Here is a 16,038-nt window from a genome sequence, read left to right on the forward strand (position 1 = left end):
GCCCCCTGCTTATGTACGCATCGCGATATATCCTTTCAGTAGGGGTGCTCACACTCGGTTTTCTGGCGTAAGACCAAATGCTTTCTGTAAAAATCCAATTCAAAGGCTTCATAAAGCACAACCCAGCATGAGCCCCCCTTTCAGGGCTATGGGAAATCGCTTACTGAGCTGGATAAACTAATAAAGCTCCCAGGAACGCAGCCCTTCCCAGGTCTCCACCCCTCCTGACTCATCACCTCCGCCCCATTCCTCCTTTCTGGCACATCTCTGGTTTAACTGGGACAGAATGGGATCAAGGACACGTCCCCCTGGAACAGGACTCCACACTAGGCCCATTGTTGCTTCCCTCACAATCAGTCTGGCCTGCAAATCTGTGGAGCCTTAAGGCCGGGCCAGGTCAGGCCTGCCACAGAACTGGTGATTTCCTGGACACCTGGGCAGGGCTACCTCGGGCCTGAGCCTTCACCAGTCACCCAGCCCTGAGGCAGGACCCGAGGCGCCAGTTTCCTCCATATAACGTACACCTGTGCTCCTGACTGAGCACAGCAAAGCTTCCCTGTGAGCGGGTCTGGGAACAGCGGCGCATTCAGAGCTGCTTTTCACTGTGAGCCCTTGTTTCAAGTTGCTGGGAGAGTTATCTCCTCAGCTCTGAACACTTTCAGAGTGCAGCTAGCCTTCGACAGCTTCTTCAGGTTGCCTCTTTTTTGCCCCCAACCCTAGCTCCATCAGCCAAGAACAGTGCCCTCTCCAAGCAACACTAAACAGGCAAGGAACATGCACTGAGTTACTCCCACCAATGCTGGGCTCAACTCTTCTAATTCAATGTGAGTGAAAAATACAAGTGATCACACTGAAAAGTGGTAAAGATCCCAAAGAGAAGTGACAAATGCTGGGCACACTGAAATGCCTATGAATGAAACACATTCTCCTCAAGTCTGCCAGATAAAAATCTAAGTCTCTCTGAGAGGCTAAACTACAGCCCTACATGCACCACCACCTAGTGGTGACCTACAGTGACACATCAGCTCGCTAAATTCTTTCCTTCCTCCAGGCTTCAGATGGAAATCATCTTTTCCCATAATTTCAAAGTTTTCATTTAAAAGGGCCTACTCTCAGGCTGGAGTCCTGGAATCAACTCTAAGGCTGCTGTTTTGTTTTTTTTTTTTAAACTCTCAGCCTACAACCAGCAGACCAAAGACACGAGTCAGGAGTTACAAGGTCTGGATTTTGCGCCCAGTTTTTTTTTTTGGGTGAAAGTGCAGGCGTCTGTGGAGCAGGGCTCAGGAATCCAGAGTCTGTATCTGCTGCACTGGCATGGGGATCAGGGCCCGCACAGCTAGGCGCCCTTTCCAAAGGGCTGTGAGATGTATCTCAAGGTTTTTCATCGTTTCCAAGACATGGAGAATTACGGGGGTGGGAGCGGTGTCTGCCTCCAGCTCCATGTATTATCATTCCTAGTAGACGAAACTGAAGAGAAATGAGTTAGCAGAAAAGCAATTCATTTTGAGGCCTCTCTACCACTGGGAATGTAAATAATTAAAACCTGGAAGCTGTTGATAAGCAGTTAAATCAAGCTGGGCAGGAGGAGCCTCTCTCCCCCAATCACTTTCCTCCCACTGGGTAACAACTGTGTTTCAGCCGTGGATGGGCGAGTGCCCTGAGTACCAGCAGAGGCCTCATGCCGGGGAGAAGAGCTCACTGCTGGGCACATGCATAGGTGCCCGGGAAGCCATTTATAGTCACTGCATCACAACAAAGGGGTTTATTGGTTTGGTGCAATTAAGAGTTGCTCCTTGAAGACTCAAGTGAGGCTCTCAAACAGGAGGCAGCCAGTGGTGCTGAGCAACCTCTCACATCTCTACAGGAAAACGGGGTTTTGTGAAACTCTCGTGGCAATTTCCCCTGCTGGGCTGATCACACTCACTGAATCACCTGAAGAGGCTGAAGTGTGCCACCTTGGGACTATCCACCTTGAGAAACAGATTCTGAACTACGTGAGAACTGTGGCTTCTGGGCCTGTGGGGTCCTTCTGGGACCAACAAAGTCGGGGAGAAGAGACCAGCAGGCAGCGACTCTCAGCCTGGCAGGAGCCTGCTCCTAGAAGTCAGGTCTTGGGAAGAGGCAGCCTAGAGGCTTCCCTCACCCTGGAGTCACCCTCTCTCTACAGATGGAGAAAGGGACAAGAGCAGACACTAACCTGAAGTCATGTGATCGGTCAGACACACAGTCACAAGGAAACATATCCCCCAAAACAAGTATCTGGCGCAACACCCTCTTTGGTGTGGTTGGGCTGACTGTCTTTGGTCTGTCTAAGATGAAGGAGTCAGGAGATAATGAAAGGGAAGAAAACGAAAGAAAATTACAGTTCCTCACTCATGGTGTCTGCTCCTCAGAGACTTTCTACCACACTGGACTAGAGGGATCAAAGTCAGGAGAGGCATTTTGCTTCTTCCAACAGCAAGGGACGGGATAAGCCAGCGGCCTGAGTGAGGTCACCATTATCCACAGAACTTAAAGGATGGGTCAATTCCACCAGACAGCTTGGCCTAGACCGGTGAGAGCAGCAAAGAGAAGCAGGAAGGGACTAGGGAGTCAGACCAGAGGGCCGAATGGGCTTCTGACTGGCCAGGAAGATGAACGTGGATTTACAGGGCCTCTAAGCACAAGTCCCCTCTAAAGCTGGCCTCTGCAGGCTGCATGAAGGAGAAAGAGAAAAGGTTTAGAGCTGGACAGACCTGTGCTGCCATTGCTATGGGAACCTGGGGAAGTCACCGTCTTTGAGCTCCGTCTGTCATCTCTAAAAAGCAGACGGATGATAATACCTTTCCCACAGGAGGACTGTGAGGATCAACTTCTTCGTCTGGAGATGAAGACTGGAAGAAGACTACACCAATATGGTTAGCATCTGTGCAGTAAACGGCTGGCAGAACAGGCCCAACGCTGCTATCTTAGAACGGCCTGCTTGCAAGGTTGGCCCTTGGCTGGCATCTGGGTCCTCGGCTCTCGGAGTGTTCCTAGTCAACAGTTAACTGATAAAGGTGGCCGACTGTGCCTAGGCTGTGCTAACAATATAGTTTATGCCAAACACCTGCCTTCCTTCTGGGAGTCTGGAATTCTGGTACATGCTAGGCAGTAGGTGACTACATAACCAAAAAAAAAACAACAAAAAACAAACCCCAAACCTGATGCACTCAAGTCAATTCCAAATCATGGCAACCCCGTGTGTTACAGAGTAGAACTGCTCCATAGGCTTTTCTTGGCTGTAATCTTTATGGAAGCAGATTGCCAGGTCTTTCTTCCACAGTGCTGCTGGGTAGGTTCAAATTGCTAAACTTAAGGTTAGTGATCAAGTGCAAACTGCACACCCACTGAAAACCTTGGGCACTGAGTCTCTAATGGGCTTCCCTGGGCAGACAGGGTACACACATGTTCCCCCGTTTTTTTTTTTTTTTTAATAACTTTTATTAAGCTTCAAGTGAACGTTTACAAATCCAATCAGTCTGTCACATATAAGTTTACATACATCTCACTCCCTACTCCCACTTGCTCTCCCCCTCATGAGTCAGCCCTTTCAGTCTCTCCTTTCTTGACAATTTTGCCAGCTTCCCTCTCTCTCTATCCTCCCATCCCCTCTCCAGATAAGAGTTGCCAACACACTCTCAAGTGTCCACCTGATATAATTAGCTCACTCTTCATCAGCGTCTCTCTCCCACCCGCTGACCAGTCCCTTTCATGTCTGATGAGTTGTCTTCGGGGATGGTTCCTGTCCTGTGCCAACAGAAGGTCTGGGGAGCATGGCCGCGGGGATTCCTCTAGTCTCAGTCAGACCATTAAATTTGGTCTTTTTATGAGAATTTGGGGTCTGTATCCCACTGATCTCCTGCTCCCTCAGGGGTCCTCTGCTGTGCTCCCTGTCAGGGCAGTCATCGATTGTGGCTGGGCACCAACTAGTTCTTCTGGTCTCAGGATGATGTAGGCCTCTGGTTCATGTGGCCCTTTCTGTCTTGGGGCTCTTAGTTGTCGTGTGGCCTTGGTGTTCTTCATTTTCCTTTGCTCCAGGTGGGTTGAGACCAATTGATGCATCTTAGATGGCCGCTTGTTAGCATTTAAGACCCCAGACGCCACATTTCAAAGTGGGATGCAGAATGATTTCATAATAGAATTATTTTGCCAATTGACTTAGAAGTCCCCACAAACCATGTTCCCCAGACCCCCGCGCTTGCTCCGCTGACCTTTGAAGCATTCATTTTATCCCGGAAACTTCTCTGCTTTTGGTCCAGTCCAATTGAGCTGACCTTCCATGTATTGAGTGTTGTCTTTCCCTTCACCTAAAGCAGTTCTTATCTACTGATTAATCAATAAAAAAAAATCCCACCCTCCCTCCCTCCCCGCCTCGTAACCACAAAAGTATGTGTTCTTCTCAGGTTTACTGTTTCTCAAGATCTTATAATAGTGGTCTTATACAATATTTGTCCTTTTGCCTCTGACTAATTTCGCTCAGCATAATGCCTTCCAGGTTCCTTCATGTAATGAAATGTTTCAGAGATTCGTCACTGTTCTTTATCGATGCGTAGTATTCCATTGTGTGAATATACCACAATTTATTTACCCATTCATCCATTGATGGACACCTTGGTTGCTTCCAACTTTTTGCTATTGTAAACAGAGCTGCAATAAACATGGGTGTGCATATATCTGTTTGTATGAAGGCTCTTGTATCTCTAGGGTATATTCCGAGGAGTGGGATTTCTGGGTTGTATGGTAGTTCTAACTGTTTAAGATAACGCCAGATAGATTTCCAAAGTGGTTGTACCATTTTACATTCCCACCAGCAGTGTATGAGAGTTCCAATCTCTCCACAGCCTCTCCAACATTTATTATTTTGTGTTTTTTGGATTAATGCCAGCCTTGTTGGTGTGAGATGGAATCTCATCGTAGTTTTAATTTGCATTTCTCTAATGGCTAATGATCGAGAGCATTTTCTCATGTATCTGTTGGCTGCCTGAATATCTTCTTTAGTGAAATGTGTGTTCATATCCTTTGCCCACTTCTTGATTGGGTTGTTTGTCTTTTTGTGGTTGAGTTTTGACAGAATCATGTACATTTTAGAGATCAGGTGCTGGTCGGAGATGTCATAGCTGAAAATCTTTCCCAATCTGTAGGTGGTCTTTTTACTCTTTTGGTGAAGTCTTTAGATGAGCGTAGGTGTTTGATTTTTAGGAGCTCCCAGTTATCGGGTTTCTCTTCATCATTTTTGGTAATGTTTTGTATTCTGTTTATACCTTGTATTAGGGCTCCTAGGGTTGTCCCAATTTTTTCTTCCATGATCTTTATCGTTTTAGTCTTTATGTTTAGGTCTTTGATCCACTTGGAGTTAGTTTTTGTGCATGGTGTGAGGTATGGGTCCTGTTTCATTTTTTTGCAAATGGATATCCAGTTATGCCAGCACCATTTGTTAAAAAGGCTATCTTTTCCCCAATTAATTGACACTGGTCCTTTGTCAAATATCAGCTGCTCATATATGGATGGATCTATGTCTGGGTTCTCAATTCTGTTCCATTGGTCTATGTGCCTGTTGTTGTACCAGTACCAGGCTGTTTTGACTACTGTGGCTGTGTAATAGGTTCTGAAGTCAGGTAAAGTGAGGCCTTCCACTTTCTTCTTCTTTTTCAGTAGTGCTTTGCTTATCCGGGGCTTCTTTCCCTTCCATATGAAATTGGTGATTTGTTTCTCTATCCCCTTAAAATATGACATTGGAATTTGGATCGGAAGTGCGTTAAATGTATAGATGGCTTTTGGTAGAATAGACATTTTTACTATGTTAAGTCTTCCTATCCATGAGCAAGGTATGTTTTTCCACTTAAGTATGTCCTTTTGAATTTCTTGTAGTAGAGCTTTGTAGTTTTCTTTGTATAGGTCTTTTACATCCTTGGTAAGGTTTATTCCTAAGTATCTTATCTTCTTGGGGGCTACTGTGAATGGTATTGATTTGGTTATTTCCTCTTCGGTGTTCTTTTTGTTGATGTAGAGGAATCCAAGTGATTTTTGTATGTTTATTTTATAACCTGAGACTCTGCCAAACTCTTCTATTAGTTTCAGTAGTTTTCTGGAGGATTCCTTAGGGTTTTCTGTGTATATAATCATGTCATCTGCAAATAGTGATAACTTTACTTCTTCCTTGCCAATCCGGATACCTTTTATTTCTTTGTCTAGCCTAATTGCCCTGGCTAGGACTTCTAGCACGATGTTGAATAAGAGCGGTGATAAAGGGCATCCTTGTCTGGTTCCCGTTCTCAAGGGAAATGCTTTCAGGTTCTCTCCATTTAGAGCGATACTGGCTGTTGGCTTTGCATAGATGCCCTTTATTATGTTGAGGAATTTTCCTTCAATTCCTATTTTGGTAAGAGTTTTTATCATAAATCGGTGTTGGACTTTGTCAAATGCCTTTTCTGCATCAATTGATAAGATCATGTGGTTTTTGTCTTTTGTTTTATTTATGTGGTGGATTACGTTAATGGTTTTTCTGATATTAAACCAGCCTTGCATACCTGGTATAAATCCCACTTGATCAGGGTGAATTATTTTTTTTGATGTGTTGTTGGATTCTATTGGCTAGAATTTTGTTGAGGATTTTTGCATCAATGTTCATGAGGGATATAGGTCTATAATTTTCTTTTTTTGTAATGTCTTTACCTGGTTTTGGTATCAGGGAGATGGTGGCTTCATAGAATGAGTTGGGTAGTATTCCGTCATTTTCTACGCTTTGGAATACCTTCAGAAGTAGTGGTGTTAACTCTTCTCTGAAAGTTTGGTAGAACTCTGCAGCGAAGCCGTCCGGGCCAGGGCTTTTTTTTGTTGGGAGTTTTTGATTACCGTTTCAATCTCTTTTTTTGTTATGGGTCTATTTAGTTGTTCTACTTCTGAATGTGTTAGTTTAGGTAGGTAGTGTTTTTCCAGGAATTCATCCATTTCTTCTAGGTTTGCAAATTTGTTAGAGTACAATTTTTCATAATAATCTGAAATGATTCTTTTAATTTCATTTGGTTCTGTTGTGATGTGGTCCTTCTCGTTTCTTATTCGGGTTATTTGTTTCCTTTCCTGTATTTCTTTAGTCAGTCTAGCCAATGGTTTATCAATTTTGTTAATTTTTTCAAAGAACCAGCTTTTGGCTTTGGTAATTCTTTCAATTGTTTTTCTCTTCTCTAATTCATTTAGTTCAGCTCTAATTTTTATTATTTGTTTTCTTCTGGTGCCTGATGGATTCTTTTGTTGCTCACTTTCTATTTGTTCAAGTTGTAGGGACAGTTCTCTGATTTTGGCTCTTTCTTCTTTTTGTATGTGTGCATTTATCAATATAAATTGGCCTCTGAGCACTGCTTTTGCTGTGTCCCAGAGGTTTTGATAGGAAGTATTTTCATTCTCGTTGCGTTCTATGAATTTCCTTATTCCCTCCTTGATGTCTTCTATAATCCAGTCTTTTTTCAGGAGAGTATTGTTCATTTTCCAAGTATTTGATTTCTTTTCCCTAGTTTTTCTGTTATTGATTTCCAGTTGTATTGCCTTGTGGTCTGAAAAATGCTTTGTAATATTTCGATGTTTTGGACTCTGCAAAGGTTTGTTTTATGACCTAATATGTGGTCTATTCTAGAGAATGTTCCATGTGCGCTAGAAAAAAAAGTATATTTTACAGCAGTTGGGTGGAGAGTTCTGTATAAGTCAATGAGGTCAAGTTGGTTGATTGTTGTAATTAGATCTTCCGTGTCTCTATTGAGCTTCTTACTAGATGTCCTGTCCTTCTCCGAAAGTGGTGTGTTGAAGTCTCCTACTATAATTGTGGAGGTATCTATCTCACTTTTCAATTCTGTTAAAATTTGATTTATGTATCTTGCAGCCCTGTCATTGGGTGCATAAATATTTAATATGGTTATGTCTTCCTGATCAATTGTCCCTTTTATCATTATATAGTGTCCTTCTTTATCCTTTGTGGTGGATTTAAGTCTAAAGTCTATTTTGTCAGAAATTAATATTGCTACTCCTCTTCTTTTTTGCTTATTGTTTGCTTGATATATTTTTTTCCATCCTTTGAGTTTTAGTTTGTTTGTGTCTCTAAGTCTAAGGTGTGTCTCTTGTAGGCAGCATATAGATGGATCGTGTTTCTTTATCCAGTCTGTGACTCTCTGTCTCTTTATTGGTGCATTTAGTCCACTTACATTCAGCGTAATTATAGATAAATAAGTTTTTAGTGCTGTCATTTTGATGCCTTTTTATGTGTGTTGTTGACAATTTCATTTTTCCACATACTTTTTTGTGCTGAGGCGTTTTTCTTAGTAAATTGTGAGATCCTCATTTTCATAGTGTTTGACTTTATGTTAGTTGAGTCGTTACGTTTTTCTTGGCTTTTATCTTGAGTTATAGAGTTGTTATACCTTTTTGTGGTTACCTTATTATTTACCCCTATTTTTCTAAGTAAAAACCTAACTTGTATTGTTCTATATCGCCTTGTATCACTCTCCATATGGCAGTTCAATGCCTCCTGTATTTAGTCCCTCTTTTTGATTACTGTGATCTTTTACCTGTTGACTTCCATGATTCCCTGTTATGTGTATTTTTTTTTTTAATTAATCTTAATTTGTTTGTTTTTGTGATTTCCCTATTTGAGTTGATATCAGGACGTTTTGTTTTATGACCTTGTGTTGTGCTGATATCTGATATTATTGGTTCTCTGACCAAACAATATCCTTTAGTATTTCTTGTAGCTTTGGTTTGGTTTTTGCAAATTCTCTAAACTTGTCTTTGTCTGTAAATATCTTAATTTCGCCTTCATATTTCAGAGAGAGTTTTGCTGGATATATGATCCTTGGCTGGCAGTTTTTCTCCTTCAGTGTTCTGTATATGTCGTCCCATTCCCTTCTTGCCTGCATGGTTTCTGCTGAGTAGTCTGAACTTATTCTTATTGATTCTCCCTTAAAGGAAACCTTTCTTTTCTCCCTGGATGCTTTTAAAATTTTCTGTTTATCTTTGGTTTTGGTGAGTTTGATGATAATATGTCTTGGTGTTTTTCTTTTTGGATCAATCTTAAATGGGGTTCGATGAGCATCTTGGATAGATATCCTTTCGTCTTTCATGATGTCAGGGAAGTTTTCAACTATTTTCTCTGTGTTTTCTGTCCCCCCTCCCTGTTCAGGGACTCCAATCATCTGCAGGTTATCCTTCTTGATAGAGTCCCACATAATTCTTAGGGTTTCTTCATTTTTTTAAATTCTTTTATCTGATTTTTTTTCAGCTATGTTGGTGTTGATTCCCTGGTCCTCCAGATGTCCCAGTCTGCATTCTAATTGCTCGAGTCTGCTCCTCTGACTTCCTATTGTGTTGTCTAATTCTGTAATTTTATTGTTAATCTTTTGGATTTCTACATGTTGTCTCTCTATGGATTCTTGCAACTTATTAATTTTTCCACTATGTTCTTGAATAATCTTTTTGAGTTCTTCAACAGTTTTATCGGTGTGTTCCTTGGCTTTTTCTGCAGTTATCCTAATTTCATTTGTGATATCTTTAAGCATTCTGTAAATTAATTTTTTATATTCTGTATCTGATAATTCCAGGATTGTATCTTCATTTGGGAAAGATTTTGATTCTTTTGTTTGGGGGGTTGGAGAAGCTGTCATGGTCTGCTTCTTTAAGTGGTTTGATATGGATTGTTGTCTCCGAGCCATCACTGGGAAACTAGTTTTTCCAGAAAATCCGCTAAAAAAAAAAATGCAGTCAGACCCCTATCAGAGTTCTCCCTCTGGCTCAGGCTATTCGGATGTTAATAAAGCCGCCTGGGGAGGGTGGGGGAGGGAACAGAGAGATAGGAGAGTAGCACCTCAGAATATAGCCAGAGTTGCTTGTCTTGCTTGGAATGACTATTATATCTGAGATTCCCGCGGGCGCGCCACCTATGTGTGCTGGCTGTGTGGAGATTGCCCCCGGGGGGTCTGGCCCGCTGGAGTCAAGGTCAGATCCTCCGCTTCCAGCCCCACGCCCAGCGTCAAGGCTCCCCTACTGGGACGGTGCACTCTCGACTCCAAAATCAGTCGCTGCCTCCAGGGGACTTCTCGTCCCTCCAGCTGCGTGGCCGTGCCACCCCCGCGAACCAGGTGGGCCCCCTCCTGGGGTTAGTTCAGATGGGTGGAGCAGCTCCCCGTGCTTGTGCCGTGACCGAGTGTCCCGGCTGGGACGCTGTTCTCCCCGCTCCAATACCAGTCGCTGCCTCCCGGGGACTTCTCCTATGGGCTGCGTCCCACGCCGCCCACGCGACCCGGCTGGGCCCCTTCCCGGGGTTGGTTCAGGGGGGTGGAGCAGCTCTCTGTGTTTATGCCGTACCTGCGTCCAGTCCAAATCCCAGCGAGACGGTTCCCCAGCTGGGACGCTGCTCTTCCTGCTCCAAGACCAGTCACTTCCTCCCGGGGACTTCTCCTACCGGCTGCGTCCCACGCCGCCCGCAGAACCGGCTGGTCTCCCTCCCGGGGTTAGTTCAGGGGGGTGGAGCAGCTCTCTGTGCTTGTGCCGTACCTGACTGTTACGCTGGCTCCAGGCTCTGGAAACAATCGCTGCTTCCCCGTATTAGTTCGTTCTCCGTCTCTAAATCTGTGTTTGTTGTTCAGGGTTCGTAGATTGTTATGTATGTGATCGATTCACTTGTTTTTCCGTGTCTTTGTTGTAAGAGGGATCCGAGGTAGCGTCTGCCTAGTCCGCCATCTTGGCTCCGCCTCTCTGTTCCCCCATTTTTGTTGCTGTAACATGTACGTGTGTATGTAATACACATGCTGAGACCTTCTAGCAAATCTCTAAATGTGGGAAGTGGTCTTGGGGACTCCCAATACAGCACCAATATTATATACCTCACCTAGAATGAGCCCACAGATATCTTACCTATCTCAGGAAAGCCTGCTAGAACCAAGGTTATAGATACAAGATGGGACCAGGCCAGCAACCCAGTAAGAAACCCCAGTCCCTAGTAGGGGGAGATAATGAGAGGGAGAGAGCTGATATTTACTCAAAGCCCACTGGGAGCCAGTCACTGTGCTCCGTGCTCTATCATCACTTCATTTTTTCATCATCACAACATTCCCCCCATTATTTAGATGAAGACATTTAGGCACAGAGAGACTGAGTCACTTGTCTGAGGTCACACAGCTAGCCAGAGAAGGAGCTGAGATTCTGGCCCAAGGCTGTTTGGCTGCAGAGACTGCAAAGCCCTGGCTCCTCCCAGCATGCACACTGCCTGCCTAGCTGCCACTCTCAGCCTCTGGGCTGTCAGGCTGCTCGGCTGGCCCCAGGCCTTGCTCTGCCAAGCAGGTGGTGAATAGTTTTCGGCAAAGGTAGAACAAGAAGAGAAATAGGGCATTTTAGATCAAACAACCCTTACATTTGATATTTTTCAAAGCACAATAACCCCCATCATTTCATTTGACCCTCATAACAACCATGTTCAGATGGCTTTCTTTTTCAGATGGGGAAATTGAGGCTCATAAAGGGTCAGGTGACTAAGACAAGGGCAAGACTAGAAGCAAGACCTCCTTACACAGATCCCGGTACCTGGCACACAGGAGGAACTCGGTAAATATCTGCTGACTGGAAGAATGATGATTAAATAAATACAAAATAAGAGTGGGCTCAACGGGAAACGAGAGGTTCGTTTTTGGAATCTTCATCTTTTAAGTCATTTTTCTTTAAAAATATCTGCATAGTACTGACCAGTCGACAAAGAACTCCAAGTAGCCTTCGTTTGGTTTCTCCAGCTTTGGTGTCCCCATTTCTGCTTTCACTCCCACCAAGATGTCTGTGTGGCCCTGCAGACACATACAAGAAGGGGCTTCACTCAGGCAGGCAGCCAAATACCCAACCACCTCCTCCTCTCCCAGACACCCTTGGGAGCAGTGCTGGACCTGGGAAAGTGAAGCTTGAGGAGGTAAAGTTTCCTTCAGATTTAGACAGGCCCCCTCCCTGAGTCTAGCTTAGATCCAGGTTTCCCCAGGAGCTGTGTGCTCTCCCAAGGCCTGCAGGGGCCTCCCCGCCCCTCCACATGGGCATAGACCATGGCCACTCTACTCACCAGCTTGACCCTGGCAGACCCACTGGTGTTGGACACCACGTCAGTTTCTACCTCCATGCATCGGTAGTCCTCGCAGCTGCGGCCATCCACACGGAGGTCCTCCTGAGGGTGACGGCCACAATCCTCAGGCTCTGGTCCCAAAGCAACAACAGGCTCCCAAATTGCCCCACTCCCTTTTCCCCCAGAAAAATATGCAGTATCTCCTTTCCTCTTAGTGACTCCTCTTAAATTCTGCCCCCATGGCTATTGACAATGTTACTATTTTGCACCTGAGGAAACAGACTCACAGACATTCAGTGACTTGTCCAAGGTCCTACAGCTAGTAAAAGCAAAGCTAGGTTTCTATCCCAGGTCTAGCCAGCTGCAAAGTCCACGCCATATACCATTTATGCTGAATAGGCACACAAAGACAAACAGATTTGAACCAGAGGCAAAATAAGTCATCTCTCTCCAAATCTGCAATTCTAAAACCGCATCAAGAAGAACATGTCAGAGCTACAGGGTACAACTGTCTCAGCTGTAGCTCCCTTTCACACAGAACACAACAAGATCTGCTCTGTCAACAGCTAAGACAAAGAACAAAACAAGAAAAAACACCTAGTAGGTATCATCTAAAGCTTAGGCATTCTCTAAACAGGGTCATAGCCATGCCTACTCCTTTACGTAAGGTCTACGGCTGCTAGCACGCTACAAGGGCAGAGCTGAGTTGCTACAGAGGCCACCCGTGCTACTTGCCAAGCCCCAAATATTTCCCATCCAGCTCGTTACTGGCCAAGTTTGCCAGCCCTGCTATAGAAGATGGATTTCAGGGTGATCGCCGCACTGCCCTCCTCCCATTGTGTAAAAATTATTTTGAAATAATTTTAGACCTACAGAAGAGTTGCAAAATTAGGAAAGAGTTTCCACAATTTCTTTACCCAGCCTCTCCTGCTAACTTTTCGTAACCACAATACAGTAAACTTATCAAAATCAGAAATTAACACTGGTATAGGACTATTAACTAAACTACAGCCTCTATTCCGGTTTCACCACTTTTCCCACCAATGTCTTTTTCTCGTTCAGGATCCAATCCAGGACTCCATGCTGCATTTAGCTGACGTTGTCCCCTTAGCTTACTTTACTCTGGGACAGCTCCTCAGTCTTTCATAATCTTGACCCTTTTGAAGAGTACTGGCCTGGCATTTTGTAGAAGACCCCTTAATTGGATGGGTCCAGTATTCTCTCATGGGTAGACTGAGGTTAGGCATTTTTAGCTAGAACACCCCAGAAGAGGTTGTGCCCATTTCAGAGGCTCATATCAGGGGGTACAGGACATCAGTATGTTTTAATTGCTAGCAATATTAACTTTAATCACTTGGTTCAAGCGGTGTCTGCGGTTTCTCCACTGTAAAGTTACCGTTTTTCTCTTTGCAATTAATATCTCAGGAAAAGGTACTTTCTATGTAAATACCCTATTTCTCCTCAAATTTTCCCCTACTAAGTTTAGCATCCACCAGAAGGCCTTGCCTGCAACAATTATTACTGTGGTGTTTGCCAGTCGGTGATTTCTTCATTTCTTTGACATTTATTAATGGACTTCTGTAAGGAAGAGCTGGCCCTTCCCATTTAATTATGTCTTTAATTATTTATATCCATATAACTCATAGATACTATATGCTCTGAGTTACAGTCTAACGCTACCACGATTTTGATGTTCTAACTGCTCCAGATCTGGTCACTGGGGAGCTCCTTTAGTTTGTTTGGTTCTGGTGTCCTTTCAACATACCTCCACTTATTTACTTTCTGGCACCACAAGATGTTCCAGCCCGTTGTACTTTTCCTGCCCCAGTCCCGGAACCAGGCATTTCTCCAAAGAGCCCTGGTAGTATTTAAAAACCAGGATCTGAGTGCTAAGTTTGCTCATTGCTAATGGGGTATAAAAATGGCATGTGGGTGGCATCTGACCTCCTCTAACGTCACAAGGAGGACAGAGAATCAAGATCAACAGCCCTAGGCTGACTGCTACAAGACGGAGGTCAGACACTGCCCTCATGCCATTTTCACGGTTGGTGTCAGAAGCGGGATTTGTCCTAGTATCTCCAGACTCAAGGAAGGATAGGACTTTGGAAGAGAGAGAAGGAAGGGGCTTGGGAAGTGAAACTTGATTCTTAGATGGTTACTTTGGCTGTTTTTGCCTGAAAGGAAAGTTTTGCGGCAGCTGAGGGGAGAAAGGCATCTGAAGTGGCCTGGGACCAAAACCAGGCCTGCAAAGCAAGATAACTGATAGGGGGCCAGGGTTATGGTTCCACCCGACCAGAGGCCCAAGGCCAAATGCATAAGAATGAAAAGACAGTCAAAGGGTGGAGTGGAAAAAATGAAACTGGAATGTTTTTAAAAGCCTATGTATTTAGGATTATGTATTTAACTGAATGTACTATGGATACTGAATGTTTCCATCTAGTGGTGTAAAAAAAAAAAAAAAAAAAACCAGAAAACCAAACCCGTTACTGTGGAGTTGATTCCAACTCATAGCAACCCTAAAGGACAGAGAACTGCCCCATAGGGTTTCCAAGGAGCAACTGGTAGATTCAAACTGCCAATCTTCTGGTTAGCAGCCATAGCTCTTAACCACTATACCACCAGGGTTTCCAAAAAAACCAAACCTGATGCTGTCGTTTCCAACTCATAGTGACCCTATGCTGTAAATGTATGTTAGAAATGAATATTGGGTATTATATGTTAGAGAGTGCATAACTCCGCCTTCAGCAGGGAAACTAGGATTTTCGGCATGAAACATAGGCTTTTTGGTTCATGCCAGTAAGCCCTGTGTATAGAGTGGGGATTAGATTGAAAACCAGAGCCCAACCCAGATTTTGCATTTGAAAAGACATGCAGACCTACTCAGAACTGCTGAGAGAACAGAAGACTTGCATTTGAAGAAAAGACTTGGAGAAAAAAAAAATTTTAAATGACTGTTTTGCTTTCTGAATTTCACGCAAGCAAGTTGTTTGCCTCTGGGCGCACTGAGGCAGGAAAAGTCAGTATGCATCAGAACCCCCTTCCAGGACTGGAAGTTAAAGGGACACAGTGAGCAGAAAGCCTGGTATGTTTGCCTGAGGTGACCAACTGGGTCCACCCATGAGTGGAAACAGTGGAAGTGCAACAGTGAAGAGATGGGCTGAGTTCCCACAGGGGAAGGGCTGGCTGGTCAGAAGTGCAGGGAGATGTGTGGACTCCTGAGTTTATGGGTGCAGCCCAGAGACCTAGCCCAAGGGGGCTAGGGGTGAGAAGGGGCTACCCATTGTGACCTACCTTGGATACCTAGGAATGAGCTGACCAGAATCTGACCAAATGAAGAGAAAGATATTTGATACCATGAGCTGGTGTAGATTGCTGCTCTTGGCTCTTCCTCCTTGGCAGTGGTAAGATCCTCTCCCTCTCGCCTTTGGGATGGCAAAACTGACCAATCCCCTAGCTAGGGTTCCGTATACCTTATTAGCATGGTCCCACTCAACTATTTGGTGCGAGTTATAAGACCATGGGGAGAAGCCACACAAAAAGCAAGCCATTGCACAACATGGGGTATGGCTGCTTCGAGACCTTCTTAGCAGACAGAGCTAGAAAATGTACGTATGTACACTAATCACACGTACATATACATCTCCATTTCTTCCTGTATCTATCTACATACATGGGTCTCTGGGTGGCATAAACCACTGCCTTCAACTACCAATCTAAAGATTGGCAGTTTGAACCTGCCCAGTGGCACCACAGAAGTCCTGGTGATCTGCTTCTGTAAAGATTACAGCAGAGAAAACCCTATGGAGCAGTTCTCCTCTGTAACACACGGGGTCACCATGAGTCAGAATCAACTCAACAGCAAAGGGTTTAGTTTTTGGTTTGTCTACGTATACATTCAAAGCCATCAGTTCATACTGACAGCTGAATTTCAATCCAATGCC

At 44.3% G+C, this 16,038-nt stretch overlaps 1 protein-coding gene across 1 annotated transcript in view; it reads right to left on the reverse strand.

The window, feature by feature from the left end:
* The window catches only part of EXOSC7 (exosome component 7), a 43,399-nt gene that overhangs the window by 19,513 nt on the left and 7,848 nt on the right, over window positions 1–16,038 (reverse strand). The window contains exons 2-3 of the mRNA XM_010589880.2: window positions 12,098–12,199; window positions 11,740–11,834 (exon numbers count right to left, since the gene is read on the reverse strand). Of these exons, the coding sequence (XP_010588182.2) occupies window positions 11,740–11,834; window positions 12,098–12,199 (197 nt within the window). The remainder of the gene's footprint in view (window positions 1–11,739; window positions 11,835–12,097; window positions 12,200–16,038) is intronic.

This window comes from Loxodonta africana, chromosome 22, assembly GCF_030014295.1.
Source record: "Loxodonta africana isolate mLoxAfr1 chromosome 22, mLoxAfr1.hap2, whole genome shotgun sequence".
In the NCBI taxonomy this organism is placed as follows: domain Eukaryota; kingdom Metazoa; phylum Chordata; class Mammalia; order Proboscidea; family Elephantidae; genus Loxodonta; species Loxodonta africana.